At 40.8% G+C, this 21,232-nt stretch overlaps 1 protein-coding gene across 1 annotated transcript; it reads left to right on the forward strand.

Annotated features, from left to right (window-relative positions):
- The first annotated feature begins 58 nt into the window (after positions 1-58).
- Positions 59-19,484, forward strand: LOC113011424 (transferrin receptor protein 1-like). Its single transcript, XM_026151000.2, has 19 exons — positions 59-148; positions 9,075-9,122; positions 10,773-10,822; positions 11,483-11,720; positions 12,081-12,252; positions 12,379-12,604; positions 12,684-12,806; positions 13,391-13,486; positions 13,788-13,927; positions 14,026-14,177; positions 14,266-14,385; positions 15,436-15,521; positions 15,821-15,884; positions 16,018-16,085; positions 16,187-16,251; positions 16,365-16,458; positions 16,565-16,786; positions 18,558-18,716; positions 19,120-19,484. Exons 3-19 carry the CDS (start codon positions 10,790-10,792, stop codon positions 19,360-19,362), a joined length of 2,301 nt encoding a protein of 766 aa, XP_026006785.2. The 5' UTR covers positions 59-148; positions 9,075-9,122; positions 10,773-10,789; the 3' UTR covers positions 19,363-19,484.
- Positions 19,485-21,232: the final 1,748 nt, after the last annotated feature.

Below are 21,232 nucleotides of genomic sequence, written 5' to 3' on the forward strand. Positions count from 1 at the left end.
CAATGTAAATAAAAATATTGTCGTTAGAAAAGATTAGAGGAAGTATGTTACCACTGAGCGGTGACTCCAAACTCGTGATCTCGCCCTTTCACGCCCATTTCTTTCCCAACTGCGCTAAAGATCTTCCTGCTCAGAGAACTGTGTCCCCCGATTTATACTGCGGTCAAGTGAGCCCTCACTTACGAAGTCGCAGTCAAGCTAGCCGCCCCACCAGCCGCACCTAAAATGTTGTTGCACTACTCTTACGCATATTACGGTATAGGTGCCGACTGGCTTAGAAACGCAGTGTTTTCTGTCCTGACACTATTTTACTTCACAATCCACTCCAAGTTTTGGTTAATCTCCACTTTCCCCCCTGTGATCCACAGCCCAAATTACTGTATGATTCAGAGAAAATTAACAATAAAATTTACCCAATTTACTCAACTATACTTTTAATGTCCTCATCTTTGAGCTCAGATTACAGGAAAACTGAAAGAGGTGACGCAGATATTTCACTGGATTCTGACTCTGGGTGACCCCCACTCTGCATGCTGTGATCCACAGCCAAAATTATTGTACAGTTTTTGAGAAAATTGATAGTAAAATCTTCCCATTGTGCTTTACTGTACTCTACATATTGACATCTTTGATCTCCGATTACAGGAAAACTGTAAGAGGTGACGCAGATATTTCACTGGATTATGAATCTAGGCCATCTCCAGTCTTCACCCTGTGATCCACAGCCAAAATTACTGTACGGATTTTGAGAAAATTGATAGTAAACTTTGCACAATTTACTCTACTGTACTCTATATATTCTCATCTTTGAGCTTAGATTACAGGAAAACTGTAAGAGGTGACGCAGATATCTCACTGGATTATGACTCTGGGTGACCCCCACTCTGCACCCTGTGATCCACAGCAAAAATTACTGTACGGTTTTTGAGAAAATTCATGGTAAAATCTTCCCATTTTGCTTTACTGTACTCTACATATTGACATCTTTGAGCTCTGATTACAGGAAAACTGTAAGAGGTGACGCAGATATTTCACTGGATTCTGAATCTAGGCTGTCGCCACTCTGCACCCTGTCATCCACAGCCAAAATTACTGTACAGTTTTTGAGAAAATTGATAGTAAAATCTTCCCATTTTGCTTTACTGTACTCTACATATTGACATCTTTGAGCTCTGATTACAGGAAAACTGTAAGAGGTGACACAGATATCTCACTGGATTATGACTCTGGGTGACCCCCACTCTACACCCTGTGATCCACAGTAAAAATTACTGTACGGATTTTGAGAAAATTCATAGCAAAATCTTCCCATTTTGCTTTACTGTACTCTACATATTGACATCTTTGGCCTCAGATTACAGGAAAACTATAAGAGGTGACGCAGATATTTCACTGGATTCTGACTCTAGGCTGTCGCCACTCTGCACCCTGTGATCCACAGCCAAAATTACTGTACGGTTTTTGAGAAAATTGATAGTAAACTTTGCACAATTTACTCTACTGTACTTTTAATATCCTCGTCTTTAACCTCAGATTACAAGAAAACTGTAAGAGGTGACACAGATATTTCACTGGATTATGACTCTGGGTGACCCCCACTCTGCACCCTGTGATCCACAGCAAAAATTACTGTACGGATTTTGAGAAAATTGATAGTAAACTTTGCACAATTTACTGTACTATACTCTATATATTCTCATCTTTGAGCTCAGATTACAGGAAAACCATAAGAGGTGACGCAGATATTTCACTGGATTATGAATCTAGGCCATCTCCACTCTGCACCCTGTGATCCACAGCAAAAATTACTGTATGGATTTTGAGAAAATTGATAGTAAAATCTTCCCATTTTGCTTCACTGTACTCTACATATTGACATCTTTGAGCTCAGATTACAGGAAAACTGTAAGAGGTGACGCAGATATTTCACTGGATTATGAATCTAGGCCATCTCCAGTCTTCACCCTGTGATCCACAGCCAAAATTACTGTACGGATTTTGAGAAAATTGATAGTAAAATCTTCCCATTTTGCTTCACTGTACTCTACATATTGACATCTTTGAGTTCCGATTACAAGAAAACTGTAAGAGGTGACGCAGATATTTCACTGGATTCTGACTCTAGGCTGTCGCCACTCTTCACCCTGTGATCCACAGCAACAATTACTGTACGGTTTTTGAGAAAATTGATAGTAAACTTTGCACAATTTACTCTACTGTACTCTATATATTCTCATCTTTGAGCTCAGATTACAGGAAAACTATAAGAGGTGACGCAGATATTTCACTGGATTCTGAATCTAGGCTGTCGCCACTCTTCACCCTGTCATCCACAGCCAAAATTACTGTACAGTTTTTGAGAAGATTCATGGTAAAATCTTCCCATTTTGCTTTACTGTACTCTACATATTGACATCTTTGAGCTCCGATTACAGGAAAACTGTAAGAGGTGACGCAGATATTTCACTGGATTCTGAATCTAGGCAATCTCCACTCTTCACCCTGTGATCCACAGCCAAAATTACTGTACGGTTTTTGAGAAAATTGATAGTAAACTTTGCACAATTTACTCTACTGTACTTTTAATATCCTCATCTTTAACCTCAGATTACAGGAAAACTGTAAGAGGTGACGCAGATATTTCACTGGATTATGACTCTGGGTGACCCCCACTCTTCACCCTGTGATCCACAGCAAAAATTACTGTACGGATTTTGAGAAAATTGATAGTAAACTTTGCACAATTTACTCTACTGTACTCTATATATTCTCATCTTTGATCTTAGATTACAGGAAAACTGTAAGAGGTGACGCAGATATCTCACTGGATTATGACTCTGGGTGACCCCCACTCTGCACCCTGTGATCCACAGCAAAAATTACTGTATGGATTTTGAGAAAATTCATAGCAAAATCTTCCCATTTTGCTTTACTGTACTCTACATATTGACATCTTTGGCCTCAGATTACAGGAAAACTATAAGAGGTGACGCAGATATCTCACTGTATTCTGACTCTAGGCTGTCGCCACTCTTCACCCTGTGATCCACAGCCAAAATTACTGTACGGATTTTGAGAAAATTGATAGTAAACTTTGCACAATTTACTCTATTATACTTTTAATATCCTCGTCTTTAACCTCAGATTACAGGAAAACTGTAAGAGGTGACGCAGATATTTCACTGGATTATGACTCTGGGTGACCCCCACTCTGCACCCTGTGATCCACAGCAAAAATTACTGTACGGTTTTTGAGAAAATTGATAGTAAGCTTTGCACAATTTACTCTACTGTACTCTATATATTCTCATTTTTGAGCTCAGATTACAGGAAAACTGTAAGAGGTGACGCAGATATTTCACTGGATTCTGACTCTAGGCTGTCTCCACTCTTCACCCTGTGATCCACAGCCAAAATTACTGTACGGATTTTGAGAAAATTGATAGTAAACTGCACAATTTACTGTACTGTACTTTATATATTGACATCTTTGAGCTCAGATTACAGGAAAACTGTAAGAGGTGACACAGATATTTCACTGGATTCTGACTCTAGGCTGTCTCCACTCTTCACCCTGTGATCCACAGAAAAAATTACTGTACGGTTTTTGAGAAAATTGATAGTAAACTTTGCACAATTTACTCTACTGTACTTTTAATATTCTCATCTTTGACCTCAGATTACAGGAAAACTATAAGAGGTGACGCAGATATCTCACTGGATTATGACTCTGGGTGACCCCCACTCTGCACCCTGTGATCCACAGCCAAAATTACTGTACGGATTTCTGAAAAAATTAAATCCTATTCCATTACCAAACAAAATGAGTTCATTGAAGTATTTGCTTAACTACAAGAAATGTCTTTCCACACACAATTTAAATTTTTCAAAATGTCATTCACACACCACCTCAAGTATCAACTTCAGTTTTAGACATTATTTATTCAGTGCTTAATCACAACAATAGTCAACTTAAGGCACTTACATAATAAGTTAAACCTTACAATAATACATACAGAGAAAAACCCAACAATCATATGACCCCCTATGAGCAACAGTGGGAAGGAAAAACTCCCTTTTAACAGGAAGAAACCTCCGGCAGAACCAGGCTCAGGGAGGGGCGGCCATCTGCCTCAACCGGTCAGGGTGAGAAATTACATTTCTCAGATTACTGATTTTTCATATTACTACTACACAGTTTAGATACACTCAACAAAAATATAAACGCAACACCTTTGTTACTGCTCCCATTCCCCATGGGATGGACGTAGAGACCTAAAATTCATTCCAGATACACAATATAACCATCCCTCCCAAACAGTGGTCACAAATCAGTCCAAATGTGTGGTAGTGGGCACATCTGCCATATTGAGATAATCCATCCCACCTCACAGGTGTGCCACATCAGGATGCTGATCTGACATCATGAGTAGTGCACAGGTGTACCTCAGACTGCCCACAACAAAAGGCCACCCTGGAATGTGCAGTATTTTGCGCTATTGGGGGTCTGGGGACCCAGAACCGGTCAGTATCTGGTGTGACCACCATTTGCCTCATGCAGTGCAACACATCGTCGCATGGAGTCTATCAGATTGTCAATTGTGGCCTTTGGAATGTTGGTCCACTCCACTTCAATGGCTGTGCGAGGTTGTTGGATATTCGTGGGAACTGGTACACGCTGTCGTATACGCCGGTCAAGCACATCCCGAACATGCTCAATGGGTGACATGTCCGGTGAGTATGCTGGCCATGCAAGAACTGGGACATTCTCAGCTGCCATCTGCCCTGAACAATGTGAACCATGATTCATCCGTGAAGCGCACACCTCTCCAACGTGCCAGATGCCATCGAATGTGAGCATTTGCCCACACAAGTCTGTTACGGCGACAAGCTGGAGTCAGGTCAAGACCCCGATGAGGACGACGGGCATGCAGTTGAGCTTCCCTGAGACGGTTTCTGACAGTTTGTGCAGAAATTGTTTGGTTGTGCAAACCAATTGTTCCAGCAGCTGTCTGGGTGGCTGGTCTCAGACGATCTTGGAGGTGAACCTGCTGGATGTGGAGGTCCTGGGCTGGTGTGGTTACACGAGGTCTGCGGTTGTGAGGCCGGTTGGATGTGCTGCCATATTCTCTGAAACGCCTGTGGAGACGGCTTATGGTTGAGAAATGAACATTCAATGCACGGGCGACAGATCTGATTGACATTCCTGCTGTCAGCATGCCAGTTGCACGCTCCCTCATTGCTTGTGGCATCTGTGGCATTTTGCTGTGAGACAAAACTGCACATTCCAGGGTGGCCTTTTGTTGTGGGCAGTCTGAGGTACACCTGTGCACTACTCATGATGTCAGATCAGCATCCTGATGTGGCACACCTGTGAGGTGGGATGGATTATCTCAATATGGCAGATGTGCCCACTACCACACATTTGGACTGATTTGTGACCACTGTTTGGGAGGGATGGTTATATTGTGTATCTGGAATGAATTTTCGGTCTCTATGTCCATCCCATGGGGAATGGGAGCAGTAACAAAGGTGTTGCGTTTATATTTTTGTTGAGTGTATCTAAACTGTGTAGTAGTAATATGAAAAATCAGTAATCTGAGAAATGTAATTTCTCACCCTGACCGGTTGAGGCAGATGGCCGCCCCTCCCTGAGCCTGGTTCTGCCGGAGGTTTCTTCCTGTTAAAAGGGAGTTTTTCCTTCCCACTGTTGCTCATAGGGGGTCATATGATTGTTGGGTTTTTCTCTGTATGTATTATTGTAAGGTTTAACTTATTATGTAAGTGCCTTAAGTTGACTATTGTTGTGATTAAGCACTGAATAAATAATGTCTAAAACTGAAGTTGATACTTGAGGTGGTGTGTGAATGACATTTTGAAAAATTTAAATTGTGTGTGGAAAGACATTTCTTGTAGTTAAGCAAATACTTCAATGAACTCATTTTGTTTGGTAATGGAATAGGATTTAATTTCATCAGAAATCCGTACAGTAATTTTGGCTGTGGATCACAGGGTGCAGAGTGGGGGTCACCCAGAGTCATAATCCAGTGAGATATCTGCGTCACGTCTTACAGTTTTCCTGTAATCTAAGATCAAAGATGAGAATATATAGAGTACAGTAGAGTAAATTGTGCAAAGTTTACTATCAATTTTCTCAAAATCCGTACAGTAATTTTGGCTGTGGATCACAGGGTGAAGAGTGGCGACAGACTAGAGTCAGAATACAGTGAGATATCTGCGTCACCTCTTATAGTTTTCCTGTAATCTGAGGCCAAAGATGTCAATATGTAGAGTACAGTAAAGCAAAATGGGAAGATTTTGCTATGAATTTTCTCAAAATCCATACAGTAATTTTTGCTGTGGATCACAGGGTGCAGAGTGGGGGTCACCCAGAGTCATAATCCAGTGAAATATCTGCGTCACCTCTTACAGTTTTCCTGTAATCTGAGGTTAAAGACGAGGATATTAAAAGTACAGTAGAGTAAATTGTGCAAAGTTTACTATCAATTTTCTCAAAAACCGTACAGTAATTTTGGCTGTGGATCACAGGGTGAAGAGTGGAGATGGCCTAGATTCAGAATCCAGTGAAATATCTGCGTCACCTCTTACAGTTTTCCTGTAATCGGAGCTCAAAGATGTCAATATGTAGAGTACAGTAAAGCAAAATGGGAAGATTTTACCATGAATTTTCTCAAAAACTGTACAGTAATTTTGGCTGTGGATGACAGGGTGAAGAGTGGCGACAGCCTAGATTCAGAATCCAGTGAAATATCTGCGTCACCTCTTACAGTTTTCCTGTAATCTGAGCTCAAAGATGTCAATATGTAGAGTACAGTAAAGCAAAATGGGAAGATTTTACTATCAATTTTCTCAAAAACTGTACAGTAATTTTGGCTGTGGATCACAGCATGCAGAGTGGGGGTCACCCAGAGTCATAATCCAGTGAGATATCTGCGTCACCTCTTATAGTTTTCCTGTAATCTGAGCTCAAAAATGAGAATATATAGAGTACAGTAGAGTAAATTGTGCAAAGTTTACTATCAATTTTCTCAAAAACCGTACAGTAATTTTTGCTGTGGATCACAGGGTGCAGAGTGGGGGTCACCCAGAGTCATAATCCAGTGAAATATCTGCGTCACCTCTTACAGTTTTCCTGTAATCTGAGGTTAAAGACGAGGATATTAAAAGTATAATAGAGTAAATTGTGCAAAGTTTACTATCAATTTTCTCAAAATCCGTACAGTAATTTTGGCTGTGGATCACAGGGTGAAGAGTGGCGACAGCCTAGAGTCAGAATACAGTGAGATATCTGCGTCACCTCTTATAGTTTTCCTGTAATCTGAGGCCAAAGATGTCAATATGTAGAGTACAGTAAAGAACAATGGGAAGATTTTGCTATGAATTTTCTCAAAATCTATACAGTAATTTTTGCTGTGGATCACAGCATGCAGAGTGGGGGTCACCCAGAGTCATAATCCAGTGAAATATCTGCGTCACCTCTTACAGTTTTCCTGTAATCTAAGATCAAAGATGAGAATATATAGAGTACAGTAGAGTAAATTGTGCAAAGTTTACTATCAATTTTCTCAAAATCCGTACAGTAATTTTTGCTGTGGATCACAGGGTGCAGAGTGGAGATGGCCTAGATTCATAATCCAGTGAAATATCTGCGTCACCTCTTATGGTTTTCCTGTAATCTGAGCTCAAAAATGAGAATATATAGAGTATAGTACAGTAAATTGTGCAAAGTTTACTATCAATTTTCTCAAAATCCGTGCAGTAATTTTTGCTGTGGATCACAGGGTGCAGAGTGGGGGTCACCCAGAGTCATAATCCAGTGAAATATCTGCGTCACCTCTTACAGTTTTCCTGTAATCTGAGGTTAAAGACGAGGATATTAAAAGTACAGTAGAGTAAATTGTGCAAAGTTTACTATCAATTTTCTCAAAAACCGTACAGTAATTTTGGCTGTGGATCACAGGGTGAAGAGTGGCGACAGCCTAGAGTCAGAATCCAGTGAAATATCTGCGTCACCTCTTATAGTTTTCCTGTAATCTGAGCTCAAAAATGAGAATATATAGAGTATAGTACAGTAAATTGTGCAAAGTTTACTATCAATTTTCTCAAAAACTGTACAGTAATTTTGGCTGTGGATGACAGGGTGCAGAGTGGCGACAGCCTAGATTCATAACCCAGTGAAATATCTGCGTCACCTCTTACAGTTTTCCTGTAATCGGAGCTCAAAGATTTCAATGTATAAAGTACAGTAAAGCAAAATGGGAAGATTTTGCTATGAATTTTCTCAAAATCCATACAGTAATTTTTGCTGTGGATCACAGGGTGCAGAGTGGGGGTCACCCAGAGTCATAATCCAGTGAGATATCTGCGTCACCTCTTACAGTTTTCCTTTAATCTAAGCTCAAAGATGAGAATATATAGAGTACAGTAGAGTAAATTGTGCAAAGTTTACTATCAATTTTCTCAAAAACCGTACAGTAATTTTGGCTGTGGATCACAGGGTGAAGAGTGGCGACAGCCTAGAGTCAGAATCCAGTGAAATATCTGCGTCACCTCTTACAGTTTTCCTGTAATCGGAGCTCAAAGATGTTAATATGTGGAGTACAGTAAAGCACAATGGGAAGATTTTGCTATGAATTTTCTCAAAATCCGTACAGTAATTTTGGCTGTGGATCACAGGGTGCAGAGTGGGGGTCACCCAGAGTCATAATCCAGTGAAATATCTGCGTCACCTCTTACAGTTTTCCTGTAATCTGAGGTCAAAGATGAGGACATTAAAAGTATAGTTGGGTAAATTGGGTAAATTTTATTGTTAATTTTCTCTGAATCATACAGTAATTTGGGCTGTGGATCACAGGGGGGAAAGTGGAGATACACTAAAAATGGGAGTGGATTGTGAAGTAAAATAGTGTCAGGACACAAAACACTGCGTTTCTAAGCCGGTTTTCATCCATACCGTAATATACGTAAGAGTAGTGCAACCACATTTTCGGTGCGGCTGGCGGGGCGGCTAGCTTGACTGCGACTTCGTAAGTGAGGGCTCACTTGACCGCAGTCGATTTATGATGCTGACATCGGTCACAGAGAGGCAACAGTCTGACACAGTATGTTCGCCATGTAACACATCAGAGAGAATTTAGATAAGGATAAGCGTAAAAGTGTTGTGCATTTGTTTCATTTGCTCATTAATTTGGGAAAACACACTCTGGTGTAGTGTAGTCTGTGCCGTGGAAAGAGCATTATGTGGCTGTTTGATCACGACTATGTACTAATCAGATTAGTTTTCAGATCTATATTTCTCACTGTGTAAGACACGGTCTGAGTGACTACAACGACTCTACGTGGAAACAACATCAACACCCGTCCGTGTGCTGCACAGTTTCTGCAGTCATAGCGCGAATTGTTTTGACCTGGGAGCCGAGGTCGAGGTTTCAACTACTGTTTGCTGAGCAGAAAAAGTTTTATTTATTATTATTTTTGTTGTTGTTGTGCAATTCCTTTCGTAATTTCCCCTTAAATGGCCCACATGTCACTGCAGTATGAATGTTGCAGGGTTTTTTTCAGCTTCCATCTGTATTTTAACGACAAGAGGTGCATTTTACGCCCTCCAGTTTAGACTCATTGTCCACTTTAGTCACATGCGTTGTCTGATAACTTTGAATCCACAGCAGAATTCTGCATGTGCGTCCTCTATGACAGTCCTCAGCCAGCAGTGGAAAGCCTCTAAGTGGCTCTGCAGTATCACATATGAGTTAATGAAAAACAATCCTGAGTGATCAGAAACTCTCTTCTGTAATCTTGTCGCGGGTGTAGTGTTTATGTGTTTGACATTATGTGCACGTTTAACAGAAATAATATTTCTTCTGATAATGCACGTACCTGTAGATATGATAAGAACTGTACAGGGAAGCATTACTACATAAGACCCCAGACCCATTTTTACTTTCAAGAAAACTATGGGAGAGTCAGTGTTAAAACTTTAACAGAAACTTTCCTCAACGTGTAAAGAGGTTTCTTATGGGCTGAAGAGATTCTTATGATTAGCTTGTATAGATTCTGTCCCATAGCTGAAGCTTCTTATACAACTTGCCTTTGACTTCTTAACAGTGGAGGAATTATTATTTGATTTGTGATGAATCTGTAAGGTTACCCACTTCCAAAGAGAAGAACAGTCTGTACTTGTTATGGTATTTTCATTTTAATGAAAAGAGACACAACCACAAATCCACAAAAAAACACATTGCATAAAAGTTATAAATTTATTTGCATTTGTCATTGAGTGAAGGAAGTAGTTGATCCCCTACAAACATCCAGAATTCTGGCTTCCACAGATTTCAATCAAACAATCAATCAATTACAAGCACTCCTGATCGCAACTCTTTATGAGTATAAATCGACCCAGCCCACAGAAACAGTTTATCCATTCCTACCTCGCTACCACGATGGGCGAGACCAAAGAGTCGGTGGTGTCATTGTGTGTCGACCTGTGCAGGACACTGGCCTTTTGCTCCCCTGCCAGCTCTGCCTTTAGGATAAGAAGAATCGGACCAATGACAAGACATGGGATATATTCTTTGGATGTTCATGCAAGTAAAAAGCAGCAACCCACTGCTCGCACTGTGAGGGATTTAAGTTGAATAAAAAGTTACATTCACGCACCACCTGACTTTAAGTCTCTTTGGAGGATAAAATGCCTGTCATTTAAAGACTTAAACTTGGCTGGAGTAGTCTAACTTTTTGGTTTATCTTCTCAGAATCCTCTGAAGCAGCCATGGACCAAGCAAGATCAGCGATGTCCCAAATTGTAAGTATTCAGTGAGTGTTAACAAGCTTAGTATTAAGCTTGAATCCCTCCCTTTATTTATTTATTTTTCCATTTCCACCTCTTAACTGAAAGGTTACTTCAAATATACATTTCACTGTGCAGTATTTCCTTTGGCACAGGGACACTCTACCAAAATCCAATTCACAAACCAAGACACTTTTCTCTTGGGGGATAACACAAACTAAATCCAAATGGAAAATCTGAATCTAACTTACCACCTACCGCATGTAGCGAATCACTAGCCTGCTAGTGCGCTGCACTGAAACTGCTCTGGTGTAATGACTGACCTGCTTAGAGGAACTGTCGAGGCCAAACACAAGAACTTCGTTTTTCAGCACTGAGATGGAGGAAATTTGAAGACTTTCAATCAGTAATGACAGTGAAACATTCACTGAGGCAGGAGAGACAGTTGAGGCTTTTGGATTAACAGAAAAGTAAAACGGTGTATCGTCAGCATAGCAGTGGTATGAAATCCTTTGAAACTGTTTAATCGAAGACTCGTGGTAACATATATTAAGAAAACAGAACTGGATCAGTGGGCATGCTGTCTATGATTCCCACCCAGGTTCTATATTCTTTGGTAGTTACTGAAATAATATGTTTTGCTTACCCTGACCTTTTCTGTTTCTGTTTTGTTAGTTTAACAATGAACCACACTCCTACACACGATTCAACTTGCCTGATAATATGGAAGGTGACACCAGCCAGGTGGAGATGATACAGTCGTCTGACATGAATGAGGAGGTTGGGGAGAATGGCGACGAAGGCCACCTTAGTCACAAGTCAAACCGCCAACCACACGTGGCTCAAAACTTTGAATGTACAACCAAGAGCCTCTGCTTCATGGCAGCTACCATCGTCTTCACATTTGTCATTGGTAAGAGAGGGAGAAAGGCATAGTTGGCATATTTCTGTTTGTCTGAGGAGATGCATATGCCTAGAAAGTTACATTTTTTTTAAACATTTTCCATGTGTGTGTGAAAACTTACAAAGTATAATTTTATCATCTGAAAAACATAGCCCAGCTTTGACCTTGCATTCATCTGAGCAACAATTTGACAGTTTATAGCCATGAATTTAGTCTGGAGGTGTAAGCGCTGATAGTGTACAAACTTTAGGTCTCTTGGTCCCTCACTGGTATTTTAAAATGCTGACTCTGTGCTATGGTCTGGTCTTGGGTGTGTTCCCTTTCCTTATTAGTAATTGTTTCCTCATTTTAAATGACTACCACGTTCAGGCTATTTGACTGGCTACCTGGTTCATAAGAATAAGGATCTGAATTGCTCCTGTGCACCTTCTGAAGATGATATTACCCATAAGACTGGTGCTGTCCCTTTCATGGACTGGGATGATGTGAGAAAACTGCTTGGTGATAAACTAAATACATCCAACTTAGAGATTGCACTAAGGTGAATAGAAACCCCACACATTGCATGTACAGTGCTGTACAAATTTTATGTGCATTGCAGTTTTAAATGAGAATAACTGGGCCCTGTTTTCTTGCCTCCATTTGTTTTCCCTGTGTTCGTTCACAGTCAGCTGACCAGCAGCAACCACCGGGCTGGTTCCCCTGGTGATGAAGATCTGGGGAACAAGGTGATAACAAAGTTTAAGGAGTACGGCATGAAGACCTGGACTGATGAGTACTTTGTCAAGGTTCAGGACCCCCCAGCATCTGGATACAACAGAATAGTTTTCAAGAACGGATCAGAGGAACGTCCAACGGGTTTCCTGTCCTACAGCGCCAGTGGAACAGCAAGGGTAATCAGAAGGCTAAATTATGAGTAGGACAAATGTACAGTGACACTTGCAGTGACATTTCTGTTTCTGATGGCTCCAGGGTGCAGTGCTGTATGCCCATTATGGACAGGAAGATGACTTCCAACAGCTGAACAACATGAACATCAACATGAATAACAGGGTGATGCTGGTCAGAGCTGGAAGGATCAGCTTTGCTGAGAAGGTGGGATGCTTAAAAAGATGCAAAAGTTGTATTAGTAAACTATTCAAACAGGAATTATCTTTCCTGGGGTGACTTGGGTAATATCTGTGCGTGTTGTAATTCCTTGCAAATCTGTCATGTCCCTAAATTGCAATTTGAAAATGTCAAAATATCAAACAGAAGTTTTAGTCCAGTTTAAATCTGGTTTTGGTTTTGTTTTTCGTGTGTGTGTAAAAAGCTTTCACTTCTCTACACTTTTCTTCATCCTCTTTCCTGCATGAGGCTGTGATGAAATAAAGCTTGGAGAACATTTTGTGCATAAATTCAGGAGAGACTGTTTTGCTAAATGGCACAGATTCACACATAGAAGTGACATGTTTAAATCTATCAGATGAACAGGCTTAATATGTGGCAGCTGATGTGACAGGGTAGGCAATAGGGTACTTTGTAAATCTGAGGTCATACTAGTGATACCAGTTTAGTGATTGTGGGACTTAAGTTTACTTCTTTTTGCATGAAACACTGCAAAAAGATGGATGGATTCATGCAAAAATCTTTACTGTTGGTGAACTTAATTTTCCATTGCCTTGTTTCTCTGCTTATAGGTAGCCAATGCAGCCAAAGTGAACGCTTCTGCTGTGCTAATCTACCCAGACCCTGCTGATTACCCTATTGGAAATGATACTTCACTCTTTGGACATGTGAGTGAGGGCAGTTTTAAAATGTCTTGGAATAAAACCCACTGAAGTGCTCTACGTGCTTAGTTTGTTTGATGTTCTCAAGATTCAAAGAATTGGAATGCAGTGGGAGCTTTTCTGGAGTTTTGAGCAAGTGAGGGTGCTACCATTGCTGGTAGGTTCTGTAGAAGCATAGACAAAAAGACAGACAGGGAATATGAAGACTGATTTGACATGTATTACAAACTCTAAAGTCTGTAAACCTAATACTGTTGCTAAGAGGAAGCAATTGCACTGCATTGTGTTTTTCTTCTGATTCCCACAGGTCCACATGGGCTCTGGGGATCCCTACACCCCAGGCTTCCCCTCCTTCAACCACACCCAGTTTCCACCTGTGCAGTCTTCAGGCCTGCCACATATTTTGGCTCAGACTATCACAATGGGCATGGGAACCAAAATTCTGAGGTAAGACTCACAAACATCATACTGGTATCAGAAAGATGGTCGAAGCTTGTAATAAACAGGGCATCAATAAAGGGTTGATGTTTGTCTGCATCCCACAGGCAGCTCGGGGGTAGAACTCAGCCAAATGGTTGGGAGGGCATCAATAGACTCGGAGATGAGAGCGATGTTATTACTGTGGAAGTCAACAATGTCCTTACTGAGAAAAGGATAAATAATGTCTTTGGGGTCATCAAAGGCTTTGTGGATGCAGGTACAGCAAAGATGAGTAATGAGAGAGATCCTGTGATCAGGAAATATGGAAACGATGCGAGTGATGAATGTCCTGTGACCGTCTGCAGATCGATACGTGGTCATTGGGGCCCAGAGGGATGCGTGGGGCCCGGGCTTTGCAGCATCAACCGTGGGCACCAGCGTCCTCGTCGAGCTGGCGCGTTCCATCTCTGACATGGTGGAGAACGGTGAGCACCTGTTGATACTTTATACATGCTTCTCTTAGGCACTATCATGGGAAAGCAGATCATTCATTTTCATTGCTATGCAAAGGATACCCAGCTTAATGTATCAGTGAAGCCAGATGGCACGCACCAATTAGTTGAACGACAGGAATGTCTTAAAGCCATAAAGACCTGGCTCTAACTTCCTGCTTCTAAATGAAAACCAAGGCTATCATACTTGGCCCTAACAATTGCATTGTCTTGGAATGAAATAAAACTTTTAGATATCTTGGGGTTGTTTTTGACCAGGATGTGTCTTCAGTTGTTTCAAAGTGCTGGACTGAGAATACTGACAGGGACTAGAAAGAGAAAACATTTCTCCGATACTGTCTTTGCTTCACAGGCTTCATGTTAAATCCCGAATCTTATTCAAAAACCTTAACATTCTCAAAAAAGGTCTTGAATAATCAGGCCCCATCTTATCTTAAAGACCTCACAGTTTGTAATTACCCAGGCTGAGTACTTGACTCTCAGTCTGAAGGCCTACTTGTGGTTCTCACAATATTTAAAAGGAGAATGGGGGGGCAGAGCCTTTAGCTTTCAGGGCGCTCTTCTTTGGAACCAACTCCCAGGTGGATTTGGGAGACTGACACCGTTTCTACTTTTAAGATTAGGCTTTAAACTTTCCTTTTTGCTACAGCTTATAGTTATGGCTGGATCAGGTGATCCTGAATCCTCCCTTAGTTATGGTGCTGTGGGCCTCCCATGATGCACTGAGTGCTTCTTTACCCACCTCTTTTTCTTCCTAATTTTTCTTGCTGTTAAGAGGGAGTTTTTATTTTCCACTGTCACCAAGTGCTTCAAGTCTGATTGTTGGCGTGTTCTCTGTTTTACCTCTTTAGCTTGCAATTTGGCTGTATATAGATAAAACTGAATTGGGGAAAAAAACCAAATGAATACGTAACAGTAATGAAATTGATGTAAACTTCACATCAGACGCTAAAGTTTGTCACTGATCAGCTAAAAAACGCGCCGGCTTCATTAGTTTTATTAAATGTGTTTCCACTTTGTCAGATGGATTCAAACCCAGGAGGAGCATGGTGTTTGCCAGTTGGAGTGCAGGAGAGTATGGGAGTGTTGGCGCCACCGAGTGGTTGGAGGTGAGAAATGCAAGGCAAAACTTCATTAATAATGAGTGTACTCTGTTCATGTAAATACACGCTACAATAGCTTAATTTTTCATGTCATATATTCAACAAAGTGATGGAAAAATTTCTCAGAGATTTTGGTTCATATTGACACAATAGCATCAAGCATTTGCTGCACATTTGTCAGTTTCATCTCACATCTGGTTCATGTCTACATGCATAAATTGGCTTATTAGAGAGCAAACATTTGAAAAGATGTACCTAACAAAGTGGCTGAGTATAAATTTATTTTGGCTATTTCTTTGTTCCAGGGTTATCTGTCCTCTCTGAGCATGAAAGCAGTCGCCTACATCAACCTGGACGGCATTGTGACAGGTATTGGTATTGTGACATGGATGCAGACTTCTTGTACCCATGAAGCTGTTTAATGTCAAACTTTTACAAACACATGCAAAAAGCATCACTTATGTTTGAGGATAACTAAATATTAGTGGTCTTGTTATTCTAGGTCAGAATGGGTTTAAAGTAGCAGCCAGCCCGTTGCTGCACAGCCTGGTCCAAAACGCTCTGAAAGAGGTAACTCCACAGCTGATCTCTTCTGCAGAAATAATTCTGTTGGTCAGTTTTATTTGTAAAATAAAACAAGAGTTTAATCAAAGTATTTGTTTTCTTCTTAGGTGAACTATGACAAGGACAAGTCTCTTCTTTCTCAGTTTGGAAAGAACAACTGGGAGTCTGCTATGTGAGTCCGTCTAATTAAAGATAACAAAGTATAGCCAGTGATGATTATCACAGCCTTCTTGTTTGAAAGTAGGCTGTCATTCTCACTCTTCTTTTTTGTGTTTGATTTTGAAGTCTGGAGCCTCTGAGGATGGACAGTGCTGCGTATCCTTTCCTCGCCTTCTCCGGCATTCCCTCAGTCGCTTTCAGATTCCACTCTGGAAGTTCAGTAAGTGAATTCTTCTGTACTACAAGTTCTTAAATAGTTTCTGAACTCTTTTAACTAATGCCAACTTTGTAGAGTAATTTTTAAAACATCCTGTGTGCCTCCTCAGGACTACCCGCACTTTGGCACAAACCTGGACACCCGAGAAAACCTGAACTCTGTCACAGCCAGCCAGGTTCCTCAGCTGGCTGTGAGAGCGGGCCAGTTTGCAGGTCACATAGCACTGAGGCTGGTCCATGACCACCTGCTGCAGATGGACCTGAAGAAGTACAACCAGCTCATACGCAGCCACGTGGTTCAGATTAATGGGAAGGTCAAGGCTGTTCAGAGGGTGAGTGTTCACCAGTGTCCTTGTAAATGAAGATAGTATTTACCTTGTTGAGAGCAGGGCTGCAGAAATCAGGAGCAACTTGACCATTGCTGATATATCAGTATTGACATTGATACAATGATGCCAATACAAGTTTTTAAAAAAGGAAACAGAGAAGAGAGAAACACACTTCGACCATGTTATGAGTGTTGATGTTACATAGTTTGTCCACCAGAGGGCATTCTGAGACTTCGCTGTTGACAACATGTAATTGGAATGCTAGAAACACAACAACTATCTGATTACAAGCCTGTACTTCAAAGCTGGAATTCGTCCTATCCAGGTAACTCAAAGGTTTCTGTATTACAAAGAAGTTTCACTTCTTCTTCATTTTTATTTATATGGGGTCAAATCACAACAGTCGCCTCAAGACAATTTATATTGTAAGGTAAAAACCTTACAATATTGCAGAGAAAACCCCAACAGTTAGACGACCACCTATTAGATAGCACTTGGCGACAGTGGGAAGGAAGAACTCCCTTTTAACAATAGAAACCTCTTGCATAACCATGATCAGAAATATGCTTTCTCTTTCTAATCCCTGTCAGTACTCTGGCTGCAGCATTTTGGATCAACTGAAGGCTTAATTCCAGTAGTCCAACCTAGAAGTACTAAATGTATGAACTAGTATCAACATTACTTTGAGAACGATGTTTCTAATTTTAGAGATATTGCACAAATGCAAGAAAGCATTTTGTTCAATATACACACTGCAGGACATTTGCTGGTCAAAAATGACTTCAAGATTCCTCACAGTGTTACTGGAGGACAAGTTAAGCCATCTATCCTAATGGCATATCCCAGCTACCATGGGGAAGTATACCTTGACCAGGTCCACAGTCTGTTGCAGGGCTTGTGTAAGCATGTGTTATGTAAACAGAATTGGTCCCAACACAGAAACCTGTGGAACTCCATAATTAACCTTGGTGTGTGAAATAAGACTTCCCATTTACATGAACAAATTGTACTGTATTAGATGGATATGATTCAAATCAATGCAGCACACTTACAGCATGCTCTAATGGCTGAAATAAAATATTATGGTCAACAGTATTGAACGCTGCACTGAGGTCTAGCAGGACAAGCACAGAGGGCATAAGAAGATCATTCGTACCCTTCACTAAAGCTGTTTCTGTGCTGTGAATTCTGAAACCTGACTGAAACTCTTCAAATAAACAATTCCTCTGAGATGATCACTTAGCTGTTTTACTCTTTCAAGAACTTATGAGATAAAGGAAGGTTGGATGATAGAGATGTGATAGTGAGTCTGAGAGGTTAAGAGTTGAGATATTAGGTCTAAGTCACACAGTTGGCATTTTGCCGGCATTTCTTTCTGCCTTCAAATAGACTAAACTTTATTTATATTGCAGCTGTTTTCAGTCTTATAGTCTTCAGTCTTAGCCTGGATATGCTGAGTTCGCTTTGGGCTCTGAGCAGAATCGGGCAAAGCGTAAACGATTAATCCAAGACTTAATTAGAGTAAAAGAAGATTATTTTGAAACTACATTTTTATTTTATTAATTAAGGACTCATTAACAACTACATAAAAAAGAAATGTTATATTTAGTTAAATGAAATCTATTTATCTAGTTGAAAGCAAGTTGAAGAGATGTAGAGTAACGTCACCTCTCTTACTCTTTTGCCCAGACTCTGGTCAGATCTTGCACGTCCAGTTAGCAAATTGAGTTTATTGTGAAAACTAAATCACTCCTGCATATTTGTCTGCTTCCAGTTGCAGCCCCAGCTGTTGCCCAAGACCCTGACTGGGCAGTGGTTGGTCATGGCCTCTGGCTCCTACAACCGTGTCTCTAACATATTGACAGCTGACATCCAAAACAGCGACCTGGAAAACGTGGAGATGTGCCGCATGATCAATGACCGCATCATGACGGTAAGGCTTCCAACACTCAGTAATTCTTCCTGAGAAATTCTGTGGAAAATATGGATATATCTTAGCAATTGTTGCTGTTATTGTAAATATTTCCTTCTTTTGAACTGATATCAAGGCTTATAAAGTGGAGACAACAATAAAGCTAAAGCTAAGCTGCTATCTGAGCTTTTGGCCAAAGGATTTCATATATTTTAGTGTGGTTTAGCTACTTTTGTGTCATATTTAAAATGGAATACGTCATATTTTATTTTACTGCATTACTTTTTATCTACTGTAAAGTGCAATAGTATTCAAGGTAGTTTTCTTTTTAGCTGCTAATTGCCTCCTTTTATATGACAGAAAAGTCTGGTGACCCAGAACACTTTTAACAAACTCCTCCATGTTCCTCCTCCTGTTACTATAGGTGGAAAGGAACTTCCTGTCACCCTACGTTTCTCCGATAGACAGCCCCTTTCGCCACATCCTGCTGGGCTCCGGCCCCCACACCCTCAAAGCTCTGACCAACCATCTCGACGCTCTGAAGTCTGCCAGCCCAGAGGCCAACGCCGAGCTGTTCCGCAACAAGCTTGCCCAGGCGACCTGGACCATTCAGGCCTGTGCCAACTCCCTAGCAGGGGACATCTGGTCTCTGGATAATGAATTCTAGAAAAGTCCTTTGCCCTCCCTTGTTCATGGCTTGGCCCTCTTATTACAACTGGCGGTGTGACAGCCAGTATGATGGTGTGATTAACAGACAGTTTTTTAATGGATTTCCACAAAGTCATCACATCTGTTCCACAGTGTTCATTTTCCTTTTTCTAAAATTTTCCATAAAACCAATATATGATATGTCATGATAGAAAATATGTGAGCCTTCCGCTTAAAAAAACTTGCACAAAGAAAAAAACAAATCTTGAATTTGAACCTGTGGTATTTTAAATATCACGATCTTCAATACTTTGGCCCTCATCATGTCATGCCAATATCATAGCTACAAGCCACTGAGCACAGATGGTTGGTGTGCCAGTGGTTGGAAAGCGGTCCTGCCATCTGAATCCAAAGACGCTTCTGAGGCACCGCGTGTTGAACGAGTTGAGTGGTCTCATTTAGGTGATCCAGGTTTCACGTCCATACAGTAAGGGGCTGTTGACACAGGGCTGCTACACTTTGATCTTTGTGTGGTCAGTCAGCACTTTATTTTTACACACCCTGCAGGACAATAAGGCCACAATAGTGTTTACCTTCCTGAGTCATCAACTGAGTTCCATATTAAGTGAGAGGGTAGTGTTGATGGTAGAACCCAGGAAAGTTATTTTAACTGCACGGGTGCAGATATTCATAGTGATGGAGGGAGGGGTGAGGCCATCTTATGCACAGATGTTCATCTTTTTTCTGGCTGACAATGAGCCCAAACTACTTACTCAAAGATTAGAGGATGCTCGTCAGTCTCTGGAGGATAGCCTCAGTGTGGGCCACGAGGGTAAAGAGCATCTCCCTGATTAAGTACTATCCTGACTTTGGTCTTCAAGCACAGAAAACAGCAAATGTGACTATGACTTTGACCTTTTTGGGTAAGGACTAATTAGGATCTCATTGTGTGCATATTTAGCTAAAAAAATGACAAATACTGTAGGAGGAGTAGCGATTATTGATTATGAAAGGATGGACGGACAATGTATACCTCTGGCTTAAGCTCATCCTTTGTCCTATACCATGGAGAACATCAGTCCTTTGGCTGGATGAAATAAAAATGTAAAATAACCATCACAGTATCACTTTAGCAAAAGCATCTCAGAGTACCTGATATTAAAATCAGAGGCCAGAGCTTTTTCATGTGATGGATCATCTAAAGAAGCACAGTTTCTGAACCATCGTTTCAGGTCATGATAATTCACTATCATTACCAGCTGTTGCTAATGTCTGGATTAGCTGGGATGTCTTCTTGTCCAATATTGTCTGGAAAACTTTAAGCTAACTGCAGTGGTTTCATCCTGATTTGTTTGAAAAAATAATAAAGGTGGCACCTCACTCTTCTCTTTTTATTGCATTTGTTAAACCTGCTTCTGCTTGTTTCACCTTAAAGTACTGCAATTTTAGCTAAAATTGGAAGAGACCACTAGCCTCAACAGTGTAGGGGAGTAGGGCACGTGAAGTAATGGCTACTGTATTCTACCAAAGATACGATTTTACGACAAAAAATGCACTTATTTGGGTACATGGTTTCAAGGTGTAAGGTTTAAGAGCCCATTTCATCCGGCCCAGCTGATCTGTTCCATCTTCAAGGTCTACTATTGAAGGAATTTTGGCTTTAAAGAAAGGAGTGTTACAAACACTTACCATGGCCACAGCATTGTGGTCCAGTATTATTTCCATAACTAATCACCACTCTACACTGTGGATTTAGTTTGAATGAATAAAACTACATTTTACCTTTTGATGAATTTGTTGAGATTTCCTTTGTTCCTTTTTTTTCGTTTCATGCCTCCAATGGAGAGCCGAGCTTCTGTATGCTGAAAGAGGTTCAGATAATTTTCTTG

Source organism: Astatotilapia calliptera, chromosome 18, assembly GCF_964374335.1.
Source record: "Astatotilapia calliptera chromosome 18, fAstCal68.1, whole genome shotgun sequence".
NCBI classification, from domain to species: Eukaryota; Metazoa; Chordata; class Actinopteri; order Cichliformes; family Cichlidae; genus Astatotilapia; species Astatotilapia calliptera.